General features: G+C 45.9%; 1 protein-coding gene across 11 annotated transcripts in view; it reads right to left on the reverse strand.

Moving 5' to 3' along the window:
• Positions 1-14,395, reverse strand: part of CAMK2G (calcium/calmodulin dependent protein kinase II gamma) — a 114,244-nt gene extending 99,849 nt beyond the window's left edge. For all 11 annotated transcript variants that reach the window (XM_054382687.1, XM_054382681.1, XM_054382682.1 and 8 more), the window contains exons 1-2: positions 14,279-14,395; positions 12,381-12,475 (exon numbers count right to left, since the gene is read on the reverse strand). In XM_054382687.1, the coding sequence (XP_054238662.1) occupies positions 12,381-12,475; positions 14,279-14,343 (160 nt within the window). In that variant the 5' untranslated portion in view covers positions 14,344-14,395. The remainder of the gene's footprint in view (positions 1-12,380; positions 12,476-14,278) is intronic.
• Positions 14,396-15,793: the final 1,398 nt, after the last annotated feature.

The raw sequence follows: 15,793 nt of genomic DNA on the forward strand, positions 1-15,793 counted from the left end.
CCTAAGAAAACACCTGGTTAGACTCTGTGGTGGAGTGAGGAGGAGAAAAATATGACAGGATTTTCCAGTTTCAGAGCTGCAGTCCATTGTGCCTTTTGACACGTTTCCCAGCTTCTGAGCAGCTGGTGCAGACACAGGCACAGAAAGGAGCTCCTAGCATCAGTGCTGTTCTGCCACCCCTTTCTCCTCTTCCTGCAGAAGTCCTCCTGAACAAGTTTCCCTGTGCTGTGAGGAGGACCCAGCCACAACTGCAGACATCAGGCTTGCTTGCATTCACTCCCTCTTGATTTACAGAACTTCCCTGCTAACAGCTGCATTGCAGATGAACCCTCTTAAAGTGGACATGCAATAAGCAAGACAGCAGGGCACAGAGCTGCTCCCAAAGCAACGCAGCCACCCTGGCAACCTCTCTGCCACACAGTGACTACAACCTGTGCGAGAACTCCAGCAACTCTGTCTTGATTTCACGATGAACAGAAGATCTTGAAGTACACATCTTAAAGAGAAATTCCATCAAGTGTCCTTTTCTGGACACAAGCTCCTCTCTTCTCCCCATCAGCTGATCACATCAGGTGCCAGTGGATTTGGATGACCCAGCTAAATAAATATCAGGCTACAACTGGCTAGCACACACAGTTAACAGTGTGGCAGGAAGGCAGGTCTCAGTAGTGCCAAGTAACTGCAATACAGGATCCAAAATTTCAGACATTCAGAAAGAGGAATATAAATTCCTCTGGCTCAGTCAAGTTGTATGTTTCCTGGCCCTCACCAACCCTTCAAATAAGCTAACTGCATTGGTGATACCTGAGCTTTGTTTCTAAGATGGGGAATAAATTGCAACCATGTTTTTCAAAGGAGCAAAAACTTCAATTAACATTTCATATTTCAGGGAGATGTGCAGTCTGAAAAGCCTAGGAAAGCCAAAAACTTCTTGACCATTTATGAGGTGGTGAGATGTGAAGCTTTTCAAATTCAGCTGAAAAATTACTGAAGAAATTATGCATACACATCCACAAAGAGTTAACGAGGCATAACACACTTCCATGGAGATGGGTAACCAGCTTTGCAACAAAATAAACTGCTAGCAGCAGCCAGAGTCACCTGGACTTGTCAGCAATATTTGATAATGGTTATCAAAAAAGCTCTTTTTTCACATCTCTGATGCTTTACTATGCTGTTTGGAGAAGACAAAAACATGCATTATGAGAGCTCAACTCCCAGTTTGCTGCTGTAGAAATGCTTCCACACAAAGTATGAACTGAGGAGCAGTTCACTTCTCTGTATCATCCTTACTAAGGGCAAGAGCAATTCGAAGAAGGCTACGCCCTGCGCTGATCAGGCAACACTGACAATTTTAATCTGGGCAACTTCATAGCAAGCAGCAGACCCAACACAATATCCTCATCTGCAGACCTGGCAGATCTTTGGCCAGATGAAATAAAAATCAAACAAAAATTAGCAAAGCTGGAAGTCACTTTGCAGTCAAAAAATCAGAAATACTTAAAGTAGCACACAAGCTATGACTCACTAGTTTAACTCGCACTGAAGCAGCACATCCACTGCTATTGAGCTTTGTCTCTGCACCGGCACTCGTTATAAAACAAAGCTGTGAAACTTCAACTCCTCTAATCTCTCCGACACAATCTCAACAGAGGTCATTCAATACTCAAAGCTTACATGGACAGGCCTTGATGCAGGCAAAATTAAATTTAACAGTGTCCCAATTCTTTGGCAAACAGAAAGAACTCCTGATGGCATCACCAAGCTATACTTTCTCTTAGCCTCCAAGAACAACCTTCCCTTTAGGTTAAAAGGTGCATTAAAGATGACTTCCTTCTTCTACATCTATTTTTTTTTTCCTCCAGCCACCCTAGAAAACTTCTTGGCCCATCACTCATGCAATGTCATATGCTTTGATACAAGCAGAGAGGGGGGGGAAAAATAAAGAAAAAAGAAAAATAAAAATCTCCAAGATATACATGGACATTTTCAGAATGGCAGCTGCTCCACTACAGCAGAAATGCTAAGTGTATTTGGCAAGCACTGCACACCAGTGCACAAAGAGGTTTAACAAGCTGTTTTGCCTGCAAAAGTTTCCAGGGCACTGATGCTATGTAAAATGTCCTTTTAGTAAGAGTGTCCAGAGAAAGTGCTGGACTATCCCCTCTGAATTCGTATTTCAAGTCAGGTGTATGACATCAGGTCTCCAGCAGCAAGCATACGAGCAGGATCAACACAGATTTCTCACACATCTCCAGAGCTGCAGAGAACTTTACACACTGACTACGTTCTGCTGCACAGACAAGGAGACCTTGCACTCAGAAGCAAGACCACCAACTGCATACTCCAGTGAGAATGTACAGTAGATTTGGAACAAAGCAACAGGTTCAGGAAACAATCTTCAAGAGAGAAGTTGGGGTAAAACTCACCTTCTTGAGCTACCTTAAGCTCAGTCCCACCAGTAAAAGAAGAAAGCTCAAAGGAAAGACAAACAAAAACAAAACAAAAAAACAACCCCAAAACAGTGCACTTAAGTTTAAAGCTTTCTACCTCTTTTCCCTCCTATTTTCACCTTGGACTTCAGGGTGTGTTAGACTGTCTTTTCTTTTCTCACTGCTCCCCTGGGATTGAGAAAGCCTTCTCCTTCAAAGGAGCATTGTCTTCAACATCAAGAAATGACATCTCTCTCTTCACAACTATCACTTACCAGTCTAAACTAACTGAGTTACGAGAGACAGCACAATAACAGCAGAAGATAAAGCACATCCAAGTACTGAATTATTCCACTAAACAAGACGCAGCCTACATCAGCTAACTCAGGTGCCCAGAAGAGAGGTAATAGAAAGAACCCTTTCCACAAGCTTTCAGGAAATGGAGCTTTAACATCCTTGTTCTCACTCAACCTGTATGCACAGGAGCTTAAAAGGCTCACTGGGATTTGGGCTAGTGGGAAAGACCTATGCTACTACTTTTGATATATATTAATGTCTCATTTCATAAATAAACATTTTAAGTTGAAGAAGTCCTTCGAGAAAAATTAATTGTAATATCTACCTTACCAATTCTACAGACAAACAGTATCTGCTAGTGCCATATGCTAGGATGTGTATTGCTGCACTAAGGTTTGCTGGACACAACCAGGTAAGTCTTTTCTGAAACAGACTGCAAAAACGTACCTTGCTAACTTGTAACACTGCAAACAACAAAGCAGGACCACCTTTTGAGCTACAGGGCACTGAGATTTTTGGCACTAAGGGCAGAGGCTCCTCTCACCAGCTCCTCACTACCCAGTCAGCTCCAAATTACTAATTATTCTAGGACCAGTCTTTATAATGGTCAGCCTCCAGACAGGAGGCTGCAACACAGGGTAGTGACAGGACTTCCTTCAGTGGGGCAAAAAATGCCCCACTGCCTGTCTCATACACTACTTGATCACCACCCAGGCTTTCCCCACCATGCTAGCAGCTCTGAGGGACAAAACTCCAGCTCCAGGAAGGGAAATCATGACAAACAAAAGCAGTATGCAGAATCAAGACCAGGGACTAGCCCTAATAGTCCTTGGCGTGGTTTTGCATCACACTTGCAATGACAACAGCCTTGTGTTATCAATAACGCTAGTGCAGGCTGGTTAGCTTTGTGTTGAACAGTTTGAAAGCTGCAGGAAACACAGAAACTTGATTATTTGCACTGACTCCAGCGCAGAAAAGTTTTAAGCTCAAGGTAGAGAACTAGAGTTACTTGTATAGAGAACAGGAAAAAGGCCAATAAAGAAAAATACATCATCTTTTCCCACTTACGTTTCATCCCAAAACGATGCAAATCCTGCTGATTAACCCAGTGAAAGCAAGGTTCATTCACCTCCTCATAAAAGATAGGATTTGTCCAAGCAGTATTGCCTGAAGTTTAGACTGGAGAAGGAATGCCAATTCACATTCTCACACCACTGTCCCAGTGGCAATAATGGGATGCTGGATAGCAAGCCTGGTATTCCTCACTAGGATGCTGTCCTTTGTTAATACATCATCATCACCTGCCTTCCTCCTCTCCCACCCCTTCCCTCCTATGAGAAAATTTAATCCTTTGGCTTGCACGTATCTGGTAATTTTTTCAGTCCCTGTTTGCCACTGTCATCGTGGCAACAGTCCCCCAGAGATAACCCAGCAGTTCCACCACAGCCAGAAGGCTGCTACTCCCTTCTTTCTCTGCTACAGGCTTTGGGTCGGCAGGCCTACAAAGAGCTATGTCCACTCCCAGACTCTTCTTTGCAGATACCTTCCTTCTTTAAAGGCATGTTTGCATGGTTTTTACTTTTTCTTTTAAACTAACTGCATCTTCATTCCCACAATGAAAAGCTGTCTCTTTTCTCTGAGCTCTCAGCTCAATTTTTGGGACTCTGACAGGAGTCTGCCTTTACCGCCCTGGACAAAAAGAGTCTTGTTTTTCATGGCCAAATTACCTGTGCTTTTCAGCAAAGAAAAAAGATTAGATAACACTCTTCCCAGAAACAGGACACTAACCAGGATTTGTCCCAGTGTCACTGCTAAGCAGACTGCAACCACAGAAAAGATCAAATTGGCTCAAAGCTGCAGATGTTTGGACAACAGCTAACTCAAGATGGCAACTTGGGATTGAAGGAGGAGGACAGCAGGTCATCGCTTTGGAGAGAGACACAACTCATGCTCCAAAGAACATAACACTGAAGTGCTGAGAGTACAGTATCACATCTATATGCACACACACATTCTCTGAAAGGTCATCACATTTACTCAACTCATGTCTCAGAGACAGGGAATTCTCCTTCTGACTCTGCCAGTAACAGAGTGAAATAGATCCCAAAACCAGGAGTAAAGCCACAGTTACGTCCACCTTTCCTGATCCCATCATAAAAAAGCAAGATACAACATTAACCACCCCTCCTCACATCTCTGAATTATTGTCAAAATAATTAGCCACTTGCACCAGCCACCATCTTCCGCAGTCTATTCATTTAACAGGAGGGAACAACAGAAATTCCGCAGTGTTCTCTGACATGAAAGGAAGAGAGTAAAGAAGCATTACTAAAGGGATATTTAAATCAAATAATTATATATTAATACAATTATTGGTTAAAATAACCAATCCAAAAGAGACAAAGGAGCATTTAGAAGAAATTAAAAATTAAAACAGAAAGAAATGGAGCTGAAGAGTAACAGGTAGAAATCAAAATCTAACACCTACAGATTTGGTTTCCCCAGAAAGCTAATCCATGCCCCACTGATCTTTGGCCACCCTCAGTGTTCAAAAAGCTGATTTCTATGATACTGCTGGCCCATTTCTTCAGAAGTATTCTGCTTTTGTTCTCCAAAAATCATGCAGGCAGCAACACCAGAACACTTGGTGAGTTGTAACAGAAGTATACGGTGATATTTAAATAGGCAGCAAATTTAAGAAGGTACAAAAAGGGACCTGAGGTCAGCATACTCATAGGACCCCACATTTTGAAGCATTAAAGCTTACCGTTGTAAGGACCAGCAGGAACTACAGCTGCTTAAGTTACAACTTGACACTTCTTCCACATACAAAAAAAAAAAAAATCTACTGAGCACTCCAACATTTTAAGTCAGCATTTGCTCATCAGAAACAAACACACCTCTGCTTTCCCAAGATGACTGCTCTGAGCACTGACATCACTTCTGTTGCAGGCAAACACCCAGTAAGGTGAGATACTCCACATTTCTTTTCACAACATTCAACATTGCTTTCCTGCACTGGTGATCCTAGCACCAGCTGATATTTCTTTCCTCAGCCAAGCCAAGAGCCGTATCTCACTCAATAATAAAAACACTGGCCACTGGCAAATTACTATTTTTTTGGTAGCCTGTTATCTTGGTAAAAATCAAGTTTTAAGAACAGAGAAAAGAAAATAAATACCTGAAACACCTAAACAGGTAATAGGCCATAATGGATGAAAAGGGGGTGATATCCTGATTGTGAAGCAGACAGATGGTGCTCATAGGTGGCGCAGTGGAGAAAGACTTCTATATATCATGCTTCCCTTCTGAAAATTGTCTTCACCCAATTTGCAGGGCCAGAAAAACTAAAATGCTTCCAGGACATGGAAGGGAACAAGATTGTCATAGTCCTATCTTAAAACAGTGGTGCTAACTCCCTGGTTTTTGGGAAGTGGGGGGGAGAATTCTTCAGAAATTTCTTTAAGAGCCATGAATGAGTCTTTCTGTGGCAGTGATTATTTTAGTACTATACAGAGGATTAAATGTGGAGGTAAAGAAATTTCCATGCTACACACCAAAACCACCACTACCAACAACAACCAACCAACAACAAAAAAAAAGGACCAAAACCCCCAATAACAACAACAACAAAACCATAGCTTTTGCACTGGATCCTTCTTAGAAGAAATTCGAGTAGCTCTCCTTGCCCCAAATATCTACAATGTACTCAACATCCGTCTCTTCACTGTAGGGACACCTGGAAATACTTCAATCATGGCTCACTGATCAGAGTAAACGCTCTAGAGCGAAGAGCTTCAGGGGACATGCAGGGGTTAGTCTAACCACGTCTACCATATGCAAATCCAGTTTATATTGAGAAAACAAGAAACCCAACTTTTTCCCCAAGCCCCTTTCTCCAACCTCACAGGGAGGCAGTAGGAATTCCTGCCCAATCTGTGTGCCCACTAGCCCCTCTTCCCTCATTGTTAATGCTGGAAATTTAATACTCAGTGTGACCACTGAGAAGACAGACACAAGCTGAAATCCTGTCTGCTCTGTTCCAGCTCCCTTATAAAATATACAGTGTAAACTGAGAGGCAGCCTGGGATAACCCCAATCACCACTGACATCCACAGCAGGAGGAAGCCAGCTTCTGGACATAGTGAGCCAAAACAAAAGCAGGGTTTCCACCGCTTGCCGCCCTACCAGTCGCTGCCAGCTCTCACACTAGGGCCGTATCAATGTGTTAGGGTGAGCAAAAAGTCAGGCTGACCCTCAACAGCCCCCACCAAGCTCCCAGCACTGTCCTCTCTTCCCAGGTCAGGATCTTTTAACACATCCCTCCTCTTCTCCAAACACCTCTTCTTGTCAAATTTCCCCTAGTGCCATATACTGCTTGAACCTCACTGCCTCTGAGCCGGGGGCTGCAGATGGAGATGAGGAGGAGAGGGAAGCAGGTTGCTGGTGGGAGGTAGAGGGTTGCAGTTTCTGACATCAGCAGAGCAGCAGCCCCTGCCCATCCCCTGCTGCACGCATGTGTGCTGCGGTACTGAGCGGCAAGTTCAGTCACTCACTACCCACGTACCCACCCCACCGCCCCATTCCTCCCTTGCGGGCCCGCTCCTGCAGCGCCCAACCACTTTTGCTCACCCTGCCAGGCAGCCCCCAGCAGCACACACCAGTCTGAGGGGGTGCAGCACTCTCTGCTCTGCTCCCTACATCCCTCCATGTGCACAAAGACCTCCAAAAAAAGCCCCAGCTATCACCGCAGCTGATCTCCCAGACATGCTCCCTAATCACAGCATCTCTCAGCCTCCCCGCAGACGGCAGGGCGGAGGAGCTGGGCACGGGGAAGCTCCTGACACTCGGCCTCAGGCCTACCCTGCAGGAAGGGCAGCTCCCCTCCCACACCAAACGACTGGACCCGACTAAGCAGACACGGTTTGATCTGCTGTCCTCTGCAAAAAAGGACATTTGTCCCCAGCCTACTAACACGGGCACACACAGAGGACACCCCTTACAGGTCATTTCCACAGGAGTTGGGATTTGCGCCGCAGCCATCTGTGCCCGGTGTGCTGGGCTTACTCGCTTCACACGCAGAGCCGATTTGCCAGGCTGCAGCGCACCACCACTGCATGTGTCTAATTCAAGTGGGTCTGCTGTAGTCCACAGGGGACTTGAAACCTGGCAGCCACAAGAGCAGTCTAAGAGCGCCCTAACTCAAACACCACCTAGAACACTGACAGAGCAGTTCAAGATAGAGGTTAGGAACTGATGCTGCTCAACTTCCTCTGCAGAATTCAAGCTCAACATTTCAGTGTCCAGGGAAACTATCACTGACACCTCCAAGAAAACATACTCTAAAGCCCAAATCAGCAGCCACTACAGAACTGAAAGCAAGGACAAGAGACAAATATTAAAAAAAAAAAAGAGTTGGAAGTATAAAGGGGGAGCTTTTTTTCTGATACACAGAAGTAATTCCCAGCTCCTCCCACAATTCACATAATCTCCTACAGGAACAACAACAAATCAACTGGGTGGACTGCATTTTTTTTAATCTGGTTTAAAAATTTGAAAAGGGGAGAAAGCAAGGAGAGAATTTACCTCTTTATTCCATTGGCAAGAAGAAGCCACAGTAAGGAAAAAATAGTGAAGCTGTCTAACTTGAAAGACAGCTTCTTTTCTTTTTTTTTTTTTTAATCAAGAGACATCACTTGCAAGAGTTGAAAGATACAGATTCTCAGCAGCAAATTAAATTTAACAATGGATGCAATAGAGATTTCTCACACACAAGCCCCCTAGAAAACAAGGGCAAAAAATATTACACATAGTGGTACAATCACTATACACTATTTCTTATAAACAACAACCTAAAAATTATCACAGCATAGAGCTCTGCCTCTTTGTAATGCAGGACTATCTCACTTTAAGAGTCAAATACTGGCCATTTCTCTACCGCTTCTAAAGCTACTGCTACTCTCTTGATCCTTTCCATCACTGCAAGAAATTTTACTTTATTTAAACTTCACTGCTGCCCAGGAACTGAAGCACTACTTTGTAGGATTTTTAGTGTTCAAAAAAATGCGTTCTGATGACATCCACAAAACAACTTCCAAAAAATTAATTATTACTTCCCTCTACCCGTAGCTCTGGTAAAAGCCTGTGTGTTCAATCCCATAGGAATTTCAGATGACTGAAGCATTGTATTTCCCCCATGTGTAATAACCACCGCTCTTATATATCAGCAAAATGCTGACTAAGGTGAAATCTGTTTCCCCTCCCTTTCCAGAAGCATTTGGCCCCTATTTAACGTTACAGTTCTTGGCATGCTCTTCACTGGGCAGTCTTGAGCATCAACATAATATGAGTAATAGCAAATACTTCATTAAAGCTGAAATACAAATTTTAATCTAGGCCAGCTCTTACAGACATGGCTTGTAAAAAAAAAAAAGAGAGAAAGACCAGGCATCCAAAAATCACAGACGACAGAGAAGCAGAGACCCTACTCTCAACATCTGACTTCGTATTTAACACAGGGTAAAGCCTACCAGACAGAATTTGTTAGGACCACTCTTCACAAAAACCATCAACCACAGTCGTCCTTGCTGTCACAGAGAAGCCCTGTTACAGCACCATGCCTCTTCAACTCTTCATCACTTTAAGAAATCAGTTTTATAAACACGTGAAGTACTACAGAACTTTTTAAAAACATACAACTCAGCCTGAAGCATTCCTCTTCTTCCTTTTTAGCAACATACAGCAAGCTATTCAGCAATTCCCAGTCACCTATCTAGTATTCATCATGAGTCTTGAAAAATAAAAGGTAATAAGTAGTACCGTGGAAGGAGAACACAGCTTTACTACCATTTCCCTAAAGATAATCAATAAATGCACTACAAGAGGCAAAACTTCTGTGAAGCAACAATGGACATGCTTCTCAGCAACGGCAAGACAGCAGCTCTTGAAGTAGTAGTTTCTACATCGGGTGTCTATATGGGTTCAAATTCTGCTACAGAAAGTACAGAGTGTTAAATGTATCTATGCTTAAATTGGAGAGAGGCAGGGTGTCCCCACATGATGGAATATTCTGGTGCTGTAACCAAGCCTGGATGAAAACCAACCATAGGAGAGGAAGGTCAGAAAGGTGGGCTAACCTGCACCACAGACATGCAGCTGTGCATGAAGGAGAGCCCTACCAGTATGTATTGTGGGGCAGAGACACAGCCTCCCCAGGGGGAAATGCCAGCCTGGGAAAGGGAAGCATCAGGCAAGACTTAACCAGGATACTGCAAAATTAATGCCATAATTCTCCTTCTGTGGGAGACAGCTTTCTAAAATGCCTTTCCCTGAGACTGTCATTTTCAGGTTGCTGAATCAAATCTCCTTAATCATTGATTTACAGCTGCAATGTCTAAATAGCATGCATTTTTCCTTCAGTGTTTTAGTGAATTCACTTTGGAATAGGTCTCTAAGATCCTATTAAAAAATATTTGGTCACTTTTTATACCAACCACTTGATCTATCAGGAAACACAGCTAGACTAACTGAGGAACCTATATATTCAGCTAAAATCAACATCCACTTTTCACTGTAAATGCAGATTCTTCACTCCTCAGGTAAGACTTCAATAAAACCTGAGCAGTCCCTTGTTTCTGATACTCTTCTATTCTAACAGAAACATCCATTTCCTTTCCTGGCTCTCCCCACACTTTACCTAACTAGTACCTTTGTAAGTAAATCAGGCTAGTTTTCTCAATGTATTTTATTAATAGGAAGGTAAGCAGTATATCAAAACATGGCCTGTATTCACCCATGTTGATTTTTCCTGTTTGATGGGCCATAAAACTCTCATCATACCAATATGAGCAACCATAAGGATCTATATATTGCTCCCTCTGTAACTCGTTAGGTGCCCAAACACTTAAAAACTGACTCAATCAGTTCTGCTTTTGGATTTGTATTAATATGTTTCAGAATTTTGTTTCAGCTATATTAATCCTGCAGTTTTCCTCCTTTTTCTTATCTCCAGAGTCAACTTCAATTCCACCTGCTTTGTAAGAAAGCAGTTTCTCTTTTGCAATCAGTCTATCAAGCCATCCTCTCCCTTGTCTAAGCAGGCTTGTGCCCACTAGTATCTGAGAAGATATGCTCTCCTGAGCATTATTCCTCACCAGAGGAAGAACGAGGAACCCTGCAGAATAAATGTGACATTAATGGCCATCAGGAAAGCAAAGACACCCTTCAAACCTCTCCCATATTAAGATGAACTAATTTTGAACTCAAGAGATTGGATATCCCACCTACATCAGTGGGCACTGTCATCTGACTGTGGAGGGGACACCAATTCTCACAGGATCTTCAGCCATCTCCTAAACAACATGGGGCTTCCCTGGTTGGTTCCCAACATCATCTCACTCTGGCTAGATACCAAAACAACACATGATCACACACGCTTACTTCCACAAGTTTTAAAAAAAAAAAAAAAAAAAAAAAAAATCAGTCTTCACGGCATGGCACTCTACTTCAGATACTTCTGACAATACTTCTACGTGCAAGCTACAGTAAATGGAAGTTTTTTTCACCATTCTTCAAGCCATCTTCTGCTTTTATCATCACATTTTGTATTCCAGCAAAAAGGAAAATATCTATTCTATTTTACGGGTTTATAGGGATTAGACAAAACATTACTCACTTCTAAATCATTTATCAAGATCATTTGTCTCCTCCTGCTTTTTTTCATTTCTCAGTCAATCCCTCTACTAAGCCATCTATTCAACTAGCAAGACAGTCAAGGGCCAAATCCATTACATCTGAAAGGCCTCTAAGAACTTGGATCTTGTTTTGTTCACCTCGTTCAGAAACACTCACCTCTGGCATTTCAACTTGCTGTACTCTGCTTTCAGCATCTTTTAATCAAGTTCAATTTCTCTCACTCTCCCCCTCATCCACCCCACCCACAAAGCAACTTAAATCCTTGTAAGGGATTCCCTAGGCACTAGAAGATACACGGTCCCTGCCTGCTACAAGGCGCACTACCCTTTGTGCATATGAAAATCCCTGGAAACAGGTCCAACAGCTTGGGTGAAGAGTTACAAATTTTTTCTCCTTTCAGGAGACTACAGTCTGGTTTTGGTTTTAGAAGTCTCCAGGACTTGCAGAAGTACTTGTTGAGAATTCAAATTCATGAGATTTCTCCACCCAACCTACTTCTGCCAACATACCATGTATATATAATGACAGCAAGAAAGAACCAAGGCACATGGCATCTACCCTTAAGAAAAAATAATCACAGCTATGCTGGTAAGAGACATCTCCTAGGTAGAAATGATGTTCAACAAAACCGATTTGCAGCACTCCTCTTTATTTGAGGTGATCAGTACACACACGTGTAGATAAATCTTGTATAAACATACCTCTAGCTCAGCTTACAGAAGATCTCAAAAAGGAAAAAGACAACATCACAGAGTATCCATTTCCAGATACAGGAATTTTTCTATCATCCTACATACTTCCTTTCAATCTCCTCTCTGCCACACAACTCAATCATTTTATAACTCTGAAATAATGACTGAGATAAGCAACTTCAGATCCCTTAAACTTATTACACCTTCAACTCCAGTGAAGTATTTTCTGTTAATAAAAGGAAGAAGGGTAGATTGAGACACTAACCTCTGGCTGACAGTTTTTTGGTGTTGATGATTTTTGCAGCATATTCCTGTGATGAATTTTTCTTTACACACCTGCGGACCACAGAGAAGGCTCCCCTAGAAGAAAAATAAAGACGGTAGGAGCTATGAAACGGAAGAGGAGAATACAATAACAGCAATTCCTGTCCCCAGAGCAGACCAGATTAAGGACAGGGCAAAAGACATACAGAAGAGGGAAACAACACATAAGAATCTGATGAACAGTGCATGCTGTCTGATCACCAAATAAAACCTAGTCTATACAGTCTTCAAGCCCCCTCACAGACAGCAGAGCATGAATAGCACGCTGTGCAGCGCAAGAGAGAGACCATACGGCCATGGAAACAGGACAGGAAGGGATTGATGAACGGGAGACAAGCAGCCCACAACAATGCTGCAAACACCAGCCATTAAGTCCATCTCCCAAAGATGGTATCCCCAGCAGTTACATCAGACAACCAGGACTCATTTTTCCCACATTCAAGTGCCAGCTTGGTCACGAAATCACTGCAACACTTCGCAGAAGTTACTAGCTCTCTTACATCTCTCTACCCACCTGCAAAATGGGGATAAGCATGTACCTATTAATGAAGTGAGTAGGAAGCTACGAGGCTTTGTACATTTTCTCAAGCTGGAACTATTGATATTATTACAACTATTCCAGAGAGCCACTTGGAGAAGAAGTCTGAGAGAGAGGGAAGAAGGATTTCTGTGAGGAAAAAAGAGATAATACAACAGAAACCAAGGTGAAAAGATAGGGACTCAAAATCTAAAGGTCTACACAGATGAGTGCTTGAAAGAAGTCCCTTCTGTTTGGGTTTGTTTTTTTTTTAAACAACAACAACAAATCAGGGTGAGAAAAGACTAACAACTGGCTTTACAGGAAAGATCTGAAAAGGGGAAAAGGACACACAAGAGAAAACTGGCAGAAAATTCCAAGTCCTTCAGACCAGGAATGCAAACCCATGTCTATGGACAAGCGTACATATTTCAAGTATAAGAACAGGGAGCAGAAGCTGCACAAGGGCCCCAGAAGACAGTCTTACAGAGAGTCTAAAATATCTTAAATACTCTGAAAATATTGCAGAGTTGTGCCTTTTTCTCCCCTTCCTCAGCCTCTACATACAAACCAATAAGCAGCAAGGTGAGCACTAGCACCAGGGCCCGGGCTCGGTGACACACAGCTGCAGCACAGTGGGGAGAGACGGGGACATCGAGCTGGAGAGAAGAGATGCAGCAGAGGCCAGCAGTTGATGCAGGAAGGGAGGGAGGAAGAAAGGGAGAGAACAGCAGTTCCCCCTAATCCTACCCCAGCCGCTGCTATGCTGCTTTCCTGTCCCACAAGGTTCCCCTGCAAAGCCCTGTCCTAGGGTGCAGCACCAGGTCTGCCAATGCAGAGACAAGTGCGGAGAGGGAAGGAGCAGGACGGTGCAGCAGCACCTGGTCCTTTCACAGGGACAAGGAAGTGAGGACTGAAGCATCGCAGAGTGACAGTAACACTGCCGTGTCCCAGCGCAGAAACAGTTGAAGGGAACGACAGCGTGTAGCATGGAGACAGTGCGGGGAGGAGAAGGCAGCAGCCTGATCCTGAGGAGGGCAAAGGGGAAAGAGAGGAAATCCTGGGGTGCAACAGGAGCCCGCAGCAAGCTACGGGAACACCCCATCCCATGTCGGGGACGACCCAGAAGCACCTTTCCCTTCAGCGGCGACGCCGCTGTGGTGGGCGAGGGGCTGGAGAGCAGGATTACAGCGCGGCAGCTAATCCTCCTGCGGCTCCAGGGAGAAGCAGGGCACCCGCACAGGGCTCCCAATAGAGCCGACGGGTCCCGGGGTCGAAGCGGGCGGTGGGGCGCGGCGCGGGGCGCGCAGCGGGCTCCGTACTTGCCAAGCTCCTCGTAGAGCTGGTACTCGTCGGTGAAGCGGGTGCACGTTGCCGTGGTGGCCATGTTCAGGCTGAGGAAGGCTCAGCGCCGCTGAGGCATGGGGCAAGGCGGCCACAACGGGCCGGAACGGGCCGGAGGTTGCACGCTGCTCGGCGGCTTCCCTCCTTGCTCGGCGGGGCGACGCGGGCTCCCCCCGCTCCCAGCTCGGCGCTCCCCGCTCCGCCGTGCACAGTCACCGCTCGCCGGGGAGGGGAAAGGAGGCTGAGCCTGGCCAGCACCGCGAGAACTGGCTCGGAGACACCCCGCGCCGGCCCCCTCCCTCCGCCCCTCCGGCGGCCCCGGCCCGCCGCGGGGTGTGGCCACCGGGGGCGCTCCGGGGCGCCCGCAGCGTCGCTGCCAGCGCGGGGGTCTGCAGCCGGGGCGCGGCCGCCTTCCCCCGCCCGCGGACGCCGGAGCGGACACTGCAGTTGGCGCCCCCGCCCCCGCGCACGGAGGGCGGGCAGACTGCGGCGGGCTCACCCTCTCCACCCGCTCGCAAGGGGCTAGGAGACTGCAGGGGCGAGAGGAGACCCCCGGCCGAGGGCACCGGAGAGGGATTTCTCTTACTCCCCCCGGCGAAGGGTGCCAGGCTGGGGCCACAGCGCCCGGGCTGGGGCGAGCTGCGGCCGGATAAACTTCCTGCGTGCAACGGGAGGAGAAGACGAGGAAGGGAAAGAGAGGAAGGGGGGCCACCGCCCTCACCCCGGCGCACGTCGGCGGGGCTACCGCCAGGCTGGTGGCGCTGGGTGACCCGGCGCCTGCGTGCCCCGACCCGCCAGCTGCTTTCCCTCCCATCTCAAGCAGCGGCCGCTCTGCTCTCGTCGCCGCTCTATGCGTGCTCCGACAGACGAAGAAGGAGCCACGGAGAGGAAGAGGCAGCTCCCGGTTGCTGCCGCCCTGGCCACAGTCTGAGGCCGCCGCCCAGCGCAGCGAACTGAGCGCGCTGCTATGCCCTCGGCTGCAGAGGGTAGCGGAGCCGCAAGTCCTCCTCCTTATCCTCCTCAAAGTTGGGTCCGGCGCGCTCCCGAGCGGGCAGCGCCGTTAGGTTACCCGACCTTGGGGGATGCGTGTGGGAGTCCTCGAGGAAATGAACCGTCTGGCACGGAGGCAGAGCGATAACGCGCGAAATTGCTTCAAACTGCTAAAGAACGAGACCCGGCATTCGCACACACCTATCGTTTGTGGGGATGGGACTTGGACGCAGAAGACAAACAGAAATCGTCTGTCTCCGAGTGAAATAGAAAACCAGCCAGCCTCTGTTCTGTCTCTAGTAGCATGCCATTTGAAAGTCCTGTCTGCAGTGTCTTTATAAGCAATTTTGTTTTCACCTCTTACTTAACTGTCTCCCTCTGAACAATTGCCAAATCTGCTTAATATGCAGAATTATATAGGGCAGTCACTGATCTAGCCGGAGAGGGAAGGACTGCTTTGGTCTCTCCTGCGTGGCTGGGAGTATCAGCTGTGTTAAGAACAT

This window comes from Indicator indicator, chromosome 7, assembly GCF_027791375.1.
Source record: "Indicator indicator isolate 239-I01 chromosome 7, UM_Iind_1.1, whole genome shotgun sequence".
Taxonomy (NCBI): domain Eukaryota; kingdom Metazoa; phylum Chordata; class Aves; order Piciformes; family Indicatoridae; genus Indicator; species Indicator indicator.